General features: G+C 45.7%; 1 protein-coding gene across 1 annotated transcript in view; it reads right to left on the bottom strand.

Moving 5' to 3' along the window:
- Window positions 1–7,108, bottom strand: part of LOC138267212 (extracellular calcium-sensing receptor-like) — a 31,294-nt gene extending 24,186 nt beyond the window's left edge. The window contains exons 1-2 of the mRNA XM_069216067.1: window positions 6,768–7,108; window positions 528–819 (exon numbers count right to left, since the gene is read on the bottom strand). Of these exons, the coding sequence (XP_069072168.1) occupies window positions 528–819; window positions 6,768–7,108 (633 nt within the window). The remainder of the gene's footprint in view (window positions 1–527; window positions 820–6,767) is intronic.
- Window positions 7,109–16,480: the final 9,372 nt, after the last annotated feature.

Genomic DNA, 16,480 nt, shown 5'->3' with positions numbered 1-16,480 from the left:
TTCTCTCCCTTTCATGCACAGCAGCACAGCATCTTTGCTTGCGTGAGACATTAGGTAGTATGCCACTAACTACTGGAGCGCTTTCAATGCAGGAAGTGCAATGGCAAAAAAAAAAACACGCCTCGCAGGGACCCCCAGAATATGGAAATATTTCAAGTGTCCTGTCAGTAAAAACAGAGGAGTACTGGAGAGAGACACATAAGGACACATAAATAAAACAACAAAATGAAATAAAAAAAAAATAAATCCAAAATGACATTTCCATACATTTTGCATCTCTGTGACCTTCTCTAGTCATGTTTCATGCATATAAAAAGATATGTGGTAGTTGTCAATGCATGATCTGTAGTTGCAAAACCTTGAAAAGTGCCACCAGTTTGGGAAGATTTCCCTACCTTTGCTGATGGAAGGGTGCCTTTTGGTGCAGTGTGCACCAGCCAACTAGGAGGCTGTATTCACTTTCAATTGCCCTATGTTATCCATTGCACCAGTGGCAGGACCACAGACATGTCTTTTTCTGCCCTTACCTGAGGCTGCTTGTACAGACCCAGCATGCGTGCCATCGCGATGGAGCATGACGACACTGCATCCCCGACAACGCCGGCCAGGGGAATGCTCTTTCCACACCTATAGTTTGGGGAAGGCTCTCCCGGCCCAGTCAGTATTTGCAGAGTACCTTCCAGGGACCGCTGGAGTATTGTACAAGAGTCATAGATCCTGTACCCCAGGGAGATATTGGGTAAAATATGAGGGTTCTGGTTAATCTCCTCTGTAGCGAACACCATGGCCTGGAGCCACCTGTAATACTCGAATCCAAACCTACAATGAAAAGTGAGAGATCGGGGGTAAAGTTTTGTTTGTGTTTTAGAAGTTTACATAGCAGGTCAGAAAAACAGTTTCTGAATGTTGTTTTTGTCTGTGATATAAGGCAAAAGCTTTTAATTACTGCATCACTCCCTAATATAGGAATTTCTATATTTCCCTGGGCAGAAGAACAAATACACTTTAGATACATACATTTCCCATTGCTGTAAGGCTGGTAACCTACAGTAATCCTAACATTTAACTGACTTCTAATGCAACTGTGGCCAGAGTGTTTTCCACCTCCAGTTTTAGAACATGTAGTATTCTAAGGGGCATAGAAGTTAATCCTGGCAAAAATCTTTCTTCCTTTTCTGTTTTAGAAGCAGGATTTTGGTTACCACAGTTTTGTAAACAGGAGTGATTGTACTTGCATACGGAACATCTACAGTATTATTACAATAGGATACTACTTCCGTCTACAATATTATAACAATAAGATACACGTGTTGAAGGGAGATGTACTTTCCAAATTGCATTCCTCGCGTTATTTGTGTTCTCTGTAGTGTATACTGAAGGGAGCCTGTCCAAGCATGTCCCACTACGAGCTCACAATACTGGACACAACTCGATATTGTGCACAATGCCCTCTATTTCACTTCGTGCCTGGATTTGCCCGGCAAAAATCAAAAGCACTAACACTTGTGCCATTTCCAATTTAGGCCTGAAATGTTCTCAACATGCCAGACGCGGGGGTACTTCCCAAGCCATGATGACACCTGTAGGGACCAGTGCTCTAAAACATGTGTGCCCCTTGGTTTAATGTATATGTTCAAAAGAATCTATTTTTGAAGGGCAACCCCCATCTCTGATGGCAAGAATGAGATATGTTGTAGTTTTCATTTCACAAAAGGGAACTAAAAACATAGAATTTCCACCGGTATGCTGGAATTTTCACAACTGCAAAGCTGCCTGCGTGCCTGGTCCATCGCAACGCAAACCTATTTATCAAAGTGAAATGCATGTTACAGAAGCATTTCAATATTTTCCTTTGGAATATTTAGAGACGAAGTGACTGAGACCACTTTTGGGTTTTTTGATACCTTTCATATTTTAGTTGCCTTTGCTAGGGAAGAGATAAACCGAAATCTGTTTTTCCAGTTGCAAGGGGCGTTTCATAAGTGGTATTCTCAGGCTGTTTCAAACATTGCTACTTTTCCAGGTTTTCGCGGATGTATACTGAATATCATTGCCTGATATGACAGCTATAGATAGGATTTAGTAGGGCATTCCTTTGCTATTTCATTCACTGTGTCCCAGTTATGGGCCAAGGTATGCTTTGTATCAATCGATCGAAAACACCAGGCTTCGATATGTTAACAGACAGTAATCTGACTCATTAAAATTGCTACTAAAACTAGCAACAGCAAATTCTGGGTAAGTTATAAGAATTATTCATGATGGCTGCAAAGTGTTGCACAGGGGTCTCAAACAGTAGCACTGTCCAACTTTCTACCCACCATTGCAACCCAGGTTCAAAAAGTGTGCGTGCACACAAAGGGAACAGTACCTTTGGCAGGTGATGGGTGCCGGCTTCTCTCTGTAGTCAGTTGCGCGGTACTGTCGATCATGGTGGACGGTGAAGATGCCCCCCATCATTACGTGGCCATCTTGCGAGAGCCCCACAAGCCCAGGTCGGTGGAGCTGGCATCCTAGGGCAGTAGCAGACGGCGTGTGGAGGAACAGCACCAGAGAGAGCGCGGCTTTCAGGTGTAGGGTCTGCTTGCCCCCGGAAGGTCCTTGCCACATGGTCTCCATCTGTATCTACTTGCCCTGGTCTAATCAGTGCCTAGCCTCTGCACCAGTGGAGGAGTGGTATCCTCCAAGACAACCGAAGGAACCAGCTAAAGTGTTTGACTGACGAAAGCAGAGCTTGGTGAATTTTGGATTTAAGGAACATAACTTACAACAAATCGTCAGGAAGGTTTAAAAAAATGTCAGAGTCTCTTGCGCTGCACCGCTTTGGCTGGAGGTTTGATACAGTTTAAATGTTGACTGTCGATCCATGGTGTGCCAATTGCCTCACTTACTCTATGAATTCTAGGCGCTATATTACTCCAGGCAAGGAAGCATGGAGAGGTCTGCACTAGCTCAGTGCTGAGCGGGAAACACAAGATCTTAACTACACACAACACCAGCCGCCTAGTAACAACATGCAACTGGTGCAAGTGGCCTAGTGTGAAATACTTCCTAAGAGATGGAATGGGCCCCACCAACCCTTAACACACATGCATGTGCAACATTAACACTAAGTTCAGTCCTGTTAAAGGGCTACAAAAGAGGAAAAGAATCAATCCATCACTGGGCGCTGAAAAAGCTAATGCCAAATAAGAGAAGCCTCCCTCCAAGCTGCTCGGAGCACGCATTCTTCTCACGCGAAGAGAAGAAGTGCACGTCAGCCGGGAAGGGAGGGCCTTTTATCTGAGCAAGGTTCCCCAGGGTGAGCAACCAGCACATGGTACGGGGTGATTAAACCTAATTATCAAGGGGGTTTATTTTCTGTTTCAGGAATGATGGCGATGCAATTAGATCCTAACATCACCTGTCTTTCAAAATGCCTTATTCTCATTCTCTGGCTGATTGCTCCACACCAGGGGCCTCCAGAATTATGAATTATGAAGTGGGGCTGTCAATGACTACACAGGTCCTTTGCCAGGCTCAGATCCCAAAACACCAATGTGATGCAAATTGGACATGCGAGAGGTGTGTAAAAGCAGTGAGGAGGGTAGCAGACGTGCAACCTCTAATGGATGATTTTTGGTCTAAGACGACAGGATTTCTTGTGGTTCAAGAATCTCATCCTGGGACTCTTGTGGCAGTACATATGCATGCAGGACCACTGTTCCTGCTGGAATAGAATTCAGAGGTTCACAGCACAGCATCTTTACTAGATTGTGAAGGCATCTCACTGAGGCCTCCTTCTGCTTAATTCAAATATATACATTTGTAAGTCTCCAAATGAACATGGTAAAATAGAAATAGTCCACATGTTGTAACTCTTTACATTTTCTAACAAAACCTATATAACTGTAATCTATGTAGGTCTATCCAGCTAAGAGAAGTTCTATTACATTGCAGTAGACAAATCAGGAGACGGATAGGATGGCTCGAAACACAGATAGCTAGATGAAAGTCACCTTACAAACCATAGACAATGCCCCGCTGACCACAGATTAAATATCCTTTGTTCTTTGCTTCTTCTGGAACTATCAGACACCTTCAGTACCATCAGCCATCCACCCTTTGTTCTCCCCCATGTCTCTAATGAGACTCACTGGCAATTTCCTCCACTGTTTATATCCCTATCAATAAAACTGGCACCAGTCTGTCCACACAGGCAGTTCCAGATCTCAGAAGCTCCCAGTCACCTACCAGGTGCCATAAGGATCCTTCCTATCTCCATCAACATTAACTTCTGCACATAACCCATTGGAAACTTGCTAATTAATAATAGCATCAAAACTCACAAACATGCAGATACCTCACACCTTTGTTTGAAAGCAACCTCCTCTTGCAACATCCAATGATTTAAGCACTCATCCAGAGCTGAGTTCCAAGCATTCATATGAAACTGAACCCTATTAAGACGGAATACCTCATATCCATAAACCAGAAGTAAACGCTACTCCAAGCCAAGATCAACAACACGCACCTCCACAGATTTCTTGCACAACTATCATCCAATGCTAAGTCGCAAGCTTTCCCACTCAGCCCCAATCTCACCCTCAAGGGATGCACAGCCAGAGGCTTTATTATCTGCCCTCTCTACTAAGGAAACTGAAAATGTCCCTCTTGGAAAGTGGCTTCATAATGAATGCACAAGCCTCCATACTCTTTCACCTGGGTGTTCTCACTGTTGCTCTCTACGCTTTCCAAACTACACACTGACCCATTGAACGACATCTGACATGTTGCAGCATTCCTCACCAACTGGCCCAAACAACTTTACCAACACTGCCCTCACCATAACGGAGCTCTACTGGATTTCATAACTTGCCAAGGTCCCCTTTAAGACCACCTGCATCTTCTGAAAGACACTGTGGCCATCTATTTGGCTGATAAGTTCACTATCTCTAGTGGCTTTAACACACCAACAGCAGGCACCGCCCATCCGTACAGACAGAGGAGCCATGTCCCCACCTTTTTCATGACAAGAAGAGTGTCTGTCAGGCTGAACAAACGTCAGCCTGACAGACATTCTTCTTGTTCAGGTCAGGCAGCCAGGAGCTAGGTGTAATAAATGTGCAGGCTCCTGGCTGCCTGAGCTGAACTTTGCCTAGCTGAGGATTTCACAGTCCTGTGGGTGTGACCTCATCAGCCTGGCAAAAGTGTCTCGAGGTCCTCCCTCTCATGATGATGTGGAGTGTCAGTGATTGCCTCGGACATGGGCGCTTCTGTTTTAAGCCCTGAAGTGCCATGGGTCAAGTGCCAATCAGTGGCACCTAGTCATAGAATGTGGTGAGGTCAGCAGTCTCACTGACCCCATCCCACTCTGTGATGAGTGAAGAACTTCTCCTTTCCCTCACTGACCGACCTTAGGTCAGCCAATGACGGAAAGCATTCCCAACCCTCTCGGAGAGCTGCAGCAAAGATAAGTTTTGTTTTTTGACGTATGGTGTGTGCGTGTATTTATGAATTTATGTATGTGTGTGCATTTGAATGTTTTTGCATGTGTGTGAATGCATGGGTGTGAGTGAGTGTGTACGTGGGTGTTTATGCCCCCTTGCCCCATCCCTACTAAAATTACCGGCCACCACTGCCCAACCAGTCGGGACAACTTCAGAATCGGAACAATAAAGTGCACAAATGAACTGAACACATCTTGGATTCTCCTTCTTTGTACTCAGAACTGCTTCAACCCTTCTCCAGTTTAGTAGCAATCGACTCTGCGGCCACAACCCAGCTCTTTCTCCAATTGTTTGTTGATTGTGCCTTTGCATAATGTAGCACTCAGAAACATTTTGGATATACAAAGGACAATTATTCATTCTCATTCTCATTCTCTCTCTCTCATCACAAACATCCATCTGCCAGATATGCTCAGCACCCCAGGCTACTTCATGGCAGAGGGGTAGCTGTTCAATATCGACGATAGAATACCATAGGACACAAAAAACATTGATGGATTATTGAAATACAAAATATTGAAAGAGAGTATGTATGATTTTCAATGCCTTACTCCACATATGTGTAACTTGCCAATATATGTATCTTCAAGGTACATCGAAGTGGAGCTGAGACTAGAAATTATATAATTCCCTATATGCAAATATCTATCCATATTTTGTCTATGATATTAGTATGCCATGATATTCTATTCCTCTTGAATGCTTGATTTGTCTCACAACTGGGTCAATCATTTCACACTGCCTGTTATCACTCGCCAGCCACATAACATTCTATTTGTTTTATGTTTTAACTCCTGGGTGCTTTTACTGCAGCACAAATAGTTTGAGTTATTAATATAACTTTGACAACCGATTGCACTCTAAACCTGCAATATATTTTCCTTTCTTTTACATTCTCAAAGACCACATCTAAAAAGGGCACAGACTCCTACTTTACTATTTATATCTCTGCCATGCAGTCCCTTTATTCATTTGCCTTTCTATTCCTTTATCCGGTGCTTGAGGTGGCCATCTTGGATTGGGGAAGATTGGATTCTCCCTAAGAATTTCATGGTTTTCTGTGGCTTGCAGTCAAGACGCAAAAGACCAACTTAGATTCCTAGACTGGGGTCAATGATTTCAAATGACTGAGATTATCAAGTAAATGCTTTTATTGGCGGGCCTGACCACCGACCAAGATGGCCACGCAGTCTTGAAGCTCTGGGGATGCCACCCGCCACAATGCGCTGTCCGACCCCATCCTGCTATTGATTTCTGCCCCGGGGATGGCTCCTATACCGGCAGATACTGGGATCCTGCTGGAGAAGCAATGACGCCAGAGGGGCGCGCTGCCGGCCACTGTGGCCTGATGTGGTCTCTGGAGTTCCAGTGGCAACAGGGGCTGCGTGTGAGCCTGGGGACGGGGGCTGCGTGCGGATGACGTTTCTGACCGGGAGCTGCTGCTCACCCTTATTTGATGGCAGCTGAGGGGGACCGAATGCCTGGAAGGTGCTGAACTCCTTTCCTGCCCGCACACCTTGCTTGGTCAGGTGCACACTGCTGGATTGGGCCGTCGGTCCTTGCCCCTCGCGGGCTGACTGGCGATCGGGACTGGGTGCAGGCCACGTGGTGTTTGTCATGGGCCTGCCGTGATCTCCTTGGGCCCAAGTGGGCCGCTCCGAGGTGACGATGCTGCCCCTGACCCAGTGCACTGAGGGGAGTGTGCTGGTGAGTGCATCCCATTATTCAACTTATGGGAACCCTGATGGTTGGCTTAAGAACTGGAGTGCACCAGTGATAGTGCCCACTCTTTGTGGCTTCCTGCTTCCATGGGTGAGCTGGAACTGACATTTGACATTCACTTGGCCTATTACACCACTATATTTACCTCCTGCACTCTACGTGTGAAGGCGATTGTTTCCTGGATCGCATGGCTGATTGCCACGCTCCACATTTCATTTGGACCTGGTTGTGCGGTCCCACCTTCTGCAGGTCTCCTGTATCCTCCTGCTGTTATTATTACTTCACGCTACTCACTGACACCTATGGTGGAATGGGGCACAGCGACCCCAAACAGCAACACATTTCCTTTGATCCGGCCAGGACCCCAAGACACCACAGGAGGTAGGGGACTGCCTGGCTACGATCCAGTCCAGGGTCTGTTCCCCGCCCCGCCACTGGAGGGAGTTGTGGAAATAATGGCTGAATTAAAGGTGGGCTTCAGCAGCTTATACGCTTTGATGCCCTTACAGCGCGGCTGGATGGGATGCACGAGCACACCACCAGGCCTGGCGCAACTGAACAGTGGCTATCGGACATTGAAGACAGCGCCACAGCCATGTCCAAGCGCGTGGAAAGAGTGGAGAGGTTATTAAAGACTATGTGGTGAAAAATGAGGCCTGCTCACGCTGCAGTAACATCCAGATTACAGGAACACTGGCCCCATGAACATTTCCACAGAGCACCTTCTGGCAGAGCTATTTGGTAGAGACTCATTTACATCCTCTTTTGTTGGTGCAAAGGGCACACAGATCCCTGGGCCCCCGTCCCATCCCTGGTGCTCCTACCCGCCCGATTATTGCTCGATTATTAAATCATCAGAAACAGGACCCTGCCCTTCGTCTGGCCAGTGATAAGGCCTGCTACAGTTTCAGGGAATTACTCTGTCACTCTATCATGACTTCACTCTATGGTCGAGGAGGCTCAGTAAAATATGCTGGAGTTAAGAACTTGTTACAGCGAGCTGGTTTGCACTATGGGATGCTACACCCAACACATTTGTGCATAAAACTGAATGGCAAGCAGCATGTCTTTAACACCCCAATGGATGCAGCACTTTTCTGTAAGCAGCAGAGGCTTGATTGCTCTGCGACTGAGTGCCGCTCCTCTAAGTACTCCCCATGCAGCTCACCGGTGGAGTCATGTGGTACCTCCCCAGAGTGAGGCCTTCTCCTTCATGCACCATTGATGGCTCCCAGCTGTTCTGCCTCCCCTTCGAGTTGCTCTGAGCTCATACCTGTGGACATTATCTGATCCCGGTGAACTGCATTTTGCTCTCCTCCCACAACCTCTGGCGGACTTGCAATGATGGTTGATACGTATCTCTCCTTACATATGGCAATATTGGTTTTCCCCTTGATGGAGGGTTGCTACTCCCCCATGGTGTACTCCGCCTTGTTGAATATTGTATTATTGAAGGGTTTTGGGACTTTGCTGGAAATATTTTTTCTTTCTGGTATGGGGGTGATGGGCGTTGCTTTTGCATTGTTTGCTGTTTTTCCTTGTTCTTGTTCTGTCTACTGCACATTTATTGCAGCACAGCACGGATTGGCCTCCGTTTTCATAAATGCTTTACTACATTGATCACGCACCGCTCCGCCGTCACCACTGCCCTTGATATTTCTTGCACAACATGGAACGTCAGGGTGTTGAACAATCCCTGGAAAGGCAAACAGGTTCTCACATATCTAAATAGGCATGGGATTAAGCTTGCCTTTTTTCAGGAAACTCACCTAGCGCCTTCTGCGACCTGCACCTTTGCCTCGCAATGGGGCAGGAATTGCTTTTTTTCAAAAATTACTATCGCTCCTATTCCAGGGAGGGTGCATTCTTATCCATGAGAGCCTACCTTTTGTGTGCCATGAATCACTGCCTCAGAGGTCTGATACACAATTGTTTGCGGCTCCTTGGCAGGCATACCCCTCATCCTAGTTAACATCTGTGCGCTGAACATGGACTCCCCTGAGTTTTTCCTGGGCCTGATTGCACAGTTGGAACGGCTCCAACCTGAACACATCCTATTGGCCGGGGACTTTAATCTTACTCTCTTACCACGACTTGAGACCACTGTTAATACCAGAATTACTAAACACCATTCCACTCAGGTATTACACACACTGCTTGACACATTTCAGATTTCTGATGCGTGGCGCACCTGCAACCTACTGATACTGCCTACACCTTCTACTCCAGTCAAAATAATGTATGGTCCCGGATCGATCATTGGCACACTACCCTACATTTTCTGACCCAGACTACCCCGTTCCTTACATGGTGGTTCCCCTCCAATGCAATATTGGATGAGGTGTTCTGTTCTGAAGTCTGAGATGCTATATTGGAGTATTTTGCACTCAATGCGGGCACCGTCCAAAAATACGCAATGCTCTGGGATGTCTTTAAAGCTTACATTGGGTGGGTATGCATTGCGAAGCATTAAAGGTTACTCTGTGCTATTAGGGGTGACCTTGTGCAAATAAGGAGCAAACTACTGGCATTAGACCAGCGGATGATATCGGATTCTATCCCTTCATCTCCTTAGCTGACAGCCTCCTTGATATAGGACTTTCATGAGGCTGCTGATCATGAGGTGCTATACCTTGGCAAAGCGCTATGGGGAGGATGAGTAGCCTGGTCGTACGCTTACATGCATGTTGCACCCATCATTCCAGTCCTCATATGTTACCATGCTTCAAAGAGACGATGGGGAAGTGGTCACGAGCACTCCCGACATCCTGACCACTTTCATATCATATTACCGCTTTTTATATACGACTCGCACTTCTACAACCACGGCAGAACTTACTGATTATTTGGCTGAGGTTGCTATGGTGTGCCTAGAAACTGGTCAGCAACAATTCCCGGCCTCGCCCATTAATGCTAAGGATGTTTCTCAGGCCATCGATTCTCCTGGCAGTACTGAGGCCCCTGGGTCAGATGTCTTTACGGGAGCCTTTTATAAGGCGTATAAAGAGGTTCTTATCCCACATTTACTTCAGGTTTACGCTGAATCTCTTGACCAGGGCTTGCTCCCCCATCTATGTGCGAAACAGTGATCGTACTTCTACTTAAACTTGGGTAGTCCCCTCAGTGTTGCACCTCATATCGCCCCTTGTCATTACTCAATCAGTAGTCCTTATCAATGGAGAGTGTAATTGTCCCTCTTCAGTCAGGATTTGTACCCCATCGATCCACCTCAACTAACCTGCTCACGGTGTTTGCTGTCCTTAATCAAATATCCCTGGATCTTCCCACAGCCGCTATTCTGCTTGATGCAGAGAAGGCGTTCGACTCCCTTGGGTGGCCCCTTCTCTATGCATCCTATACAAATTAAGTATACCCCAAGGCTTTTGGGACCTCATAGCCTTGTTGTATTCATCCCCTTCGCCCTGGATACAGGTAATGGGGCTCTATCTGGCTCATTTACTTTAACTTGTGACACCCAACAGGGATGTCTGCTGTCAACTCTATTTATCATATGTATGGACGCACTGGAATGCCGGTTTCAGGAGTGGGATTTACATAGGGGGGCTTCGATTCCACCACGGCCCCCTCTTAGCCTCACTTTATGCAGATGACATTCTGCTTTTTGTCCGGGACCCAGTCACCAATTGTGGCCCGCTGGTTGAGGAGGTGGTCCGCGTTGGCACTTTTTCTGGCTTTTCGACTATTTGTATACGTTTGAATTATTTCCCCTCACTGACACCACGGTACTCTGTCAGCTCCCTTACCCACTGATTTGGAAGGAGGACTCTACTAAATACCTCTGTATACATCTACATAGGAGCAGTGTTGAAGTCATCCAGCACAATTGTGGGCAGGCGGTCGACAGGATTGGATCGCAGTTGCCAGTATTAAAATGGTGGTTCTCCCATGTTTCTTGTATTTGTTTTTAAACACCCCTGTTGTCTTGACCAAGCATTTTTTTGACTACCCGCATAGTCTCCTTACGTGGTTAGTTTGGGTGGGAGGGCTTCCTAGCATACGCTGGTCCACACTAACGCTTCCGTTTGAACATGGGGATTTTGGTGTTCCGGGCTTTTATTTATATTATCATGTTGCCCAAGTGCATTTTGCCTACTATTGGTACCATCCTATCAACAGGTTCCAATATCTCACACCTGAGCATTCGCAGACTCCTACTACATCCTTTTCCGTTCTGCTGCCCAAAGGCTTCCCAAGAAATCCGGCAGAAATACAGTCACTCCCAACAGCTTGCTGGGCATGGAACAAGCTACGCTGCTATCTAGTTTTTGAAGCCCTATATGCACCACACATTCCCCTTGCTAATAATCTGTGGCTCCCACTCACATGCGAGTGGCTTACTCAGCGTACTCTTACTACTCGTCAATTATACCCAATCGGCGACTTGTCTGCAGACTCCGCGCTTTGCTCATTCACAAATGTAACCGAGGGGCAACAATTGTCAGTAATGGACAGATTCATTTAAAACAGATTCTTTGGTACACTGCGCACAATATTGCCTACATATCCAGCTGAGCCAAGAGAGTTTCCCCCTTTGTCCCATACCATTACATCTTCAGCAACGAGCATCTTATCTCCTGCCTTTATCATTTTTCTCTACATATTAGACACACAGGACCTGAGAGGTGGAGGGCCGCCTGGGAGAGGGATTTGGGGCGCTCCTTGCCAGACAAGATCTGGTATTACTGCTGCACACAGGTGGAATTAGTATCTGACACCTTTTGTCATAATTTGATACATTTTAACATCATACACCAAGCATGTACCACCCGCTGGCTCTCTTTAAGATTAAATCCTGCACGTTCCCATCTTTGCTTGAAGTGCGGGCTGAGTAGGCTAACTTAGCACATTTAACATGGTCCTGTCCTGATATTATTGCATACTGAGGTGCCATCTACTCTGTTCTCTCACGCATGATCGGCAAGGAACTTACCCCTGATCCCCTTCAGGCCCTGTTGGGATATGTGACACTTTGCATGTCTGGCACTCCTGCTCGCTAAACGGAGAATCTCCTTGCATTGGGTCAGTGCTGTTTGTCCCATGGAGCTGCTTGGTTGCAGGACCTCATTTACTGTGATTCTATGAGCTAACTATTTGCATCTTTACAACTCCCATCTGCTCGCCTGAAGGACATATGGCAACCTCTAAGGCAGTCGTCTCCAAACTTTTTAATGCCCTGTTGAAAAATAAAATCATTGGACCCCCCTCAGAATTTTTTACAATTACTTTGTCAAGATGGCAATCTTTAAATATGTCTAGACCTATTTAAACATTGCCCCCTCCTTTTCCAATGATTGTCCCCAGTGCCCTATGGTGTGCTTTTGTAATGCAGATGGTCCTGTTTTCTTTGTTTGCTTAAAGCATATCCATTGTGCTGGATTAATGTGATGGATTGTAATGCTGTGACTTTGTTCTCAATGCCTGCATTCACACATGTTTGATGTGCTGTGTTTGTCTCTTTATGTTTTCGAAAATCTAAAATAAAGGGTTTTGTAAATGCTTTTATTTTTCTGGTGCTAGTTTGCTGGCTAATGGATGCATTTGTTTCTGATACAGGGAAAGCATTCACCCAAGCAGAGAAGAGAGATTATTCTCCCTCTAATGTACCTTCAGCTGATAGGGGCTCTTTGCTGCAAAGGTGGGGGGTTTAGAATCCCACCTTAAGACTCATGGTTGAGGTCCTTGAGGACTCCATGGCCAGAGAGAAAGGTGAGAAGTAGGATCTTTTCATCTACTCTATTTCTTCTCCTTCATCATTTTCTTCTAAAAGGCCATTAGAGAATGTAATAATTTATTAAAAAAGGTAATGGACATAGGCTGTTTAAAAATATAAAAATGAATTATGTTAATAATGATTTGAAAACTGGACTGTAAACCACACCTCTTATCATTCCTGGTTCACCAGTTTTTTTAAGGACTTCTACACTAAAGGTTCTTTAGGCGGTGGCAGCGGTTAAAAGGCATATAACATCATGTACCAAGAGCCTATTGGGCATGGTGAGAGTCCATTCACAACTGTCTCTGTCGACATGCGCACGAAGCAGGGGGACAGGACATGGAAATGGTTATGGATGTAGAAGATGGTATCACAAATGGCATCATTTGCAATTCCAACTGTTGACACGTGTCACACGACCACTAGTATCAACAGTAAAATTGTGGAAATCGGAAACATTTGTTTTTTCAAGAATAAGTGGAGATGCAGTATCAATGCCATCCTGTTTGAATATGCATCACTTGTAAGGTAATCTATATTTTAAAAGGCTAAAACGTAAAGGGTTCTACAGTAGGCTTGCATGCTTAGGTGGTATTCCAATGTCAATCTTGGTTACATACTCATGGATTGGGAACACATGTAGAAAGTTGAAATCTGAAGGCTTTACAATGTAGGGTGTAGGGGTGAGGACCACTGTGCTGTGGGCTGACCAAATGCCAGGCTTTGGGGAAATGGGGATGAGCAAGGGGTCATAGACCAGGCCCTGCGCCCAGCATGTGATTGGCATAGACAAACGACGACAACATTGGCTTAAGGCAAAAAGGGTGCAGAATATATATGCTTAATATGGTCAAAGTCAATGCCCATTAACTTTTACTGGGAGTGACAATCAGCTCAGCAAATAATGGACGGCTTGGTGGAGAAGTTATGAATCTTTGCTGCCCAGAGTGTGGGAGTAGAAGTGCATTGCCAGGACAAACTTAAGGCTCACACCCACAGACTGCAAAGCATGGCTAAATATTTCTTTCAGCGTGCTCTGAGAAAGGTTGGATGAGGTGTTGGCAGGCCTTGGTCCTCAAGTCTGTAAGGTACAGTCACATGTTGGGCCCAGAGGACTTGTGAATTTGGGCGGCTGAGCGACTTCAATGATTCTGCTACTAAATATGTGATGTATTATTTCCTCAGTAATATCACTGGTGATGTAATTTGTGATGTTAGATGTGACGTCGTATTAGAAGTTGTAATCAATGCATTACTGGGAGTTATGGTTGCATTGCTTATCAGTACTAACAACTGAAGCATCTTTCATGAGAGGTGCATTGCTGGGAGCCAAGGCTCAATGTCTTTCAAGTTATTGCATGTTTAAGTGGTTTTGTTGATTGGGATTGTAGCCCTATGCTTTTTGAGTGACAATGTACACACCCACACAGGCGTGCATAATGATGCTGGAGTTCCGTAAACATGATAAACTAGTAATCAAAAGTCGTCATTGTAATCTCCCAGATACATGATTATACATTAAACTTAAACAATAAATCTGATCATTATTCACTATGGTGTCTTCCTCACTGAATCAGTCGACTGTGTCTGCTTAAGTCACTGCATCTTGTGCAACTAGTGAGCTGACATCCCACACAGGTGTACATCCGACTGCAGTGGTTCGTAACCTGTGGTCGCAGGGCATGTGGGTATATGAGCAGTCTACCCAGGGGGTTTGTGACTGCATAGAAAGTTATGTAATATCAACAGAATATTAGAATGTATATAAATAGGAAGCAAAATGTGGAACTGAAAAATTGTAAACATACCGTAAATGTGAAGACATTTGAAATCAGAGTCTAAAAATTAAGTTAGCATCCACAGAGTGATCAGAGCAGTGCAAGTGCATCAAACAGGATATAGGCTCTTATTATGAACATGGCGGTTCAGACCGCCATGCCGGCGGTGGCGGAACTCACCACCACCGGCATGGCGGTCTGGACCGCCACATTCTGAAGAAGGGAGGGCTGCCACAGGCGGCCCTCGGCCACCGCCGACAGGCAGCCTGACGATGGGGGATTACTTTATCCGGCAGGGCAGCACAAAGAACCCTTGTTCCTCCAGCCTTTCCCTGGCGGGTTCCCCACCAGGTAAAGTCTGGCGGAAGGGGTGCTCTGGGCCCCCTGGGGGGCCCTGCACTGCCCATGCACTTGGCATGGGCAGTGCAGGGGTCCCCGTGCAGTGCGCTGTCACGCTAAATCGGGCAGTGTCTGTGCGACGGGTGCTGCTGCACCCCCCGCACAGTGGCACTGACGACGGCTCCATGTGAAGCCGTCGGCAATGTTTCGGCCCAGCAGAATGTATATTATTCGGCCGGTGGGTTCTCAAGGGGGCTGTCGCTCTGTGATAAGACCGCCAGCATAAACACAGCAGGGATTCTCGCCATGTTCATAATGACCCCCATAGTCTGGACAATGAGTCACCTCAAATGAATTTAGAAAAGCTCCAACCTTTCCATTAAAACTAAAAAATGATTTGTTATATATTTGTTGGTGAATTGAATAAAATATTTTACCATTTGTGTATTTGTTTAATGAATGCTTGTATTTGTTAGCGGTTCAAATCATCAAAAATGCTTAGGCTGCTATCCCTAGATTCCAATAATGATTCTGTGGGGGTTTCCCAGGCTCCAGTAATAATTAAGTGGAGTCCTCAGAGGTTAAAAGTTTGAGAACCACAGCCCTACAATGTCACTCGATTGCAGGGTCAGCTTTGTTCCCAGCACAGTGTCCGATGAGCTCATGTGGCAGGTTAGTGTGTGGGCATGTTTTATGATATTTTGGGCCAGTTTTAACTGCTGATTGATAGTAAAACAAAGATTGCCTGTAGCAAGCTCAAATTCACAGAGTCTGCCATACCATGCAAAACACTTACACATCGTGTCTTTAAAAGTTTAAAATTGCTCAAATGTGCAAACAGGGGACACATTTTTACCTTTGTAATTCTCTATTGGAGCTCCATGCCCGCCTGGCCAAATGCCTGAGACCGACTTTGCCTTCTTCCCTGAGGCTCTCATGACTCTTGCTCTTCTTGAAAGCCTTGTTATCATCTGGGGACATATTAAGTTTTAGGTATGCATTTGCATTTTCCAGTCTAAATAGTTGCTGTGTGTGTTCTATTTGCTTTCTATTAAATGTCGTTTTAAATCAAAGTTCTCTGAGGATACCAAGGGTGGTAAATAGTGTTTTACTAACCTCACAATAACATTTTAAAAAACAAAAAACGAATTAATGTCCACCAAACAGACAACATGTCCCCATCCAAGATACCGTAAAGACACTGTGAAACCCCCCACAGCTTCAGCAGATGTGAATGCAAGACCATGCTCTGCTCATCACAACTGCTGTAGTCTTTGTCATTGAAAGTGCCCACTCTCAGTTCAGTGGCCACCATGTGCCCTCTGCTCACAGACAAACTCAGCACCAAACAGCAAATGGATCCAGGAAAGCGATGCTGACCTGCCCTCACGCCTTCTGTAACTGACTTGTCAGGTTAT

This window comes from Pleurodeles waltl, chromosome 12 (assembly GCF_031143425.1).
Source record: "Pleurodeles waltl isolate 20211129_DDA chromosome 12, aPleWal1.hap1.20221129, whole genome shotgun sequence".
NCBI lineage: Eukaryota > Metazoa > Chordata > Amphibia > Caudata > Salamandridae > Pleurodeles > Pleurodeles waltl.
This window is presented reverse-complemented; position numbering and strand designations above follow the sequence as displayed.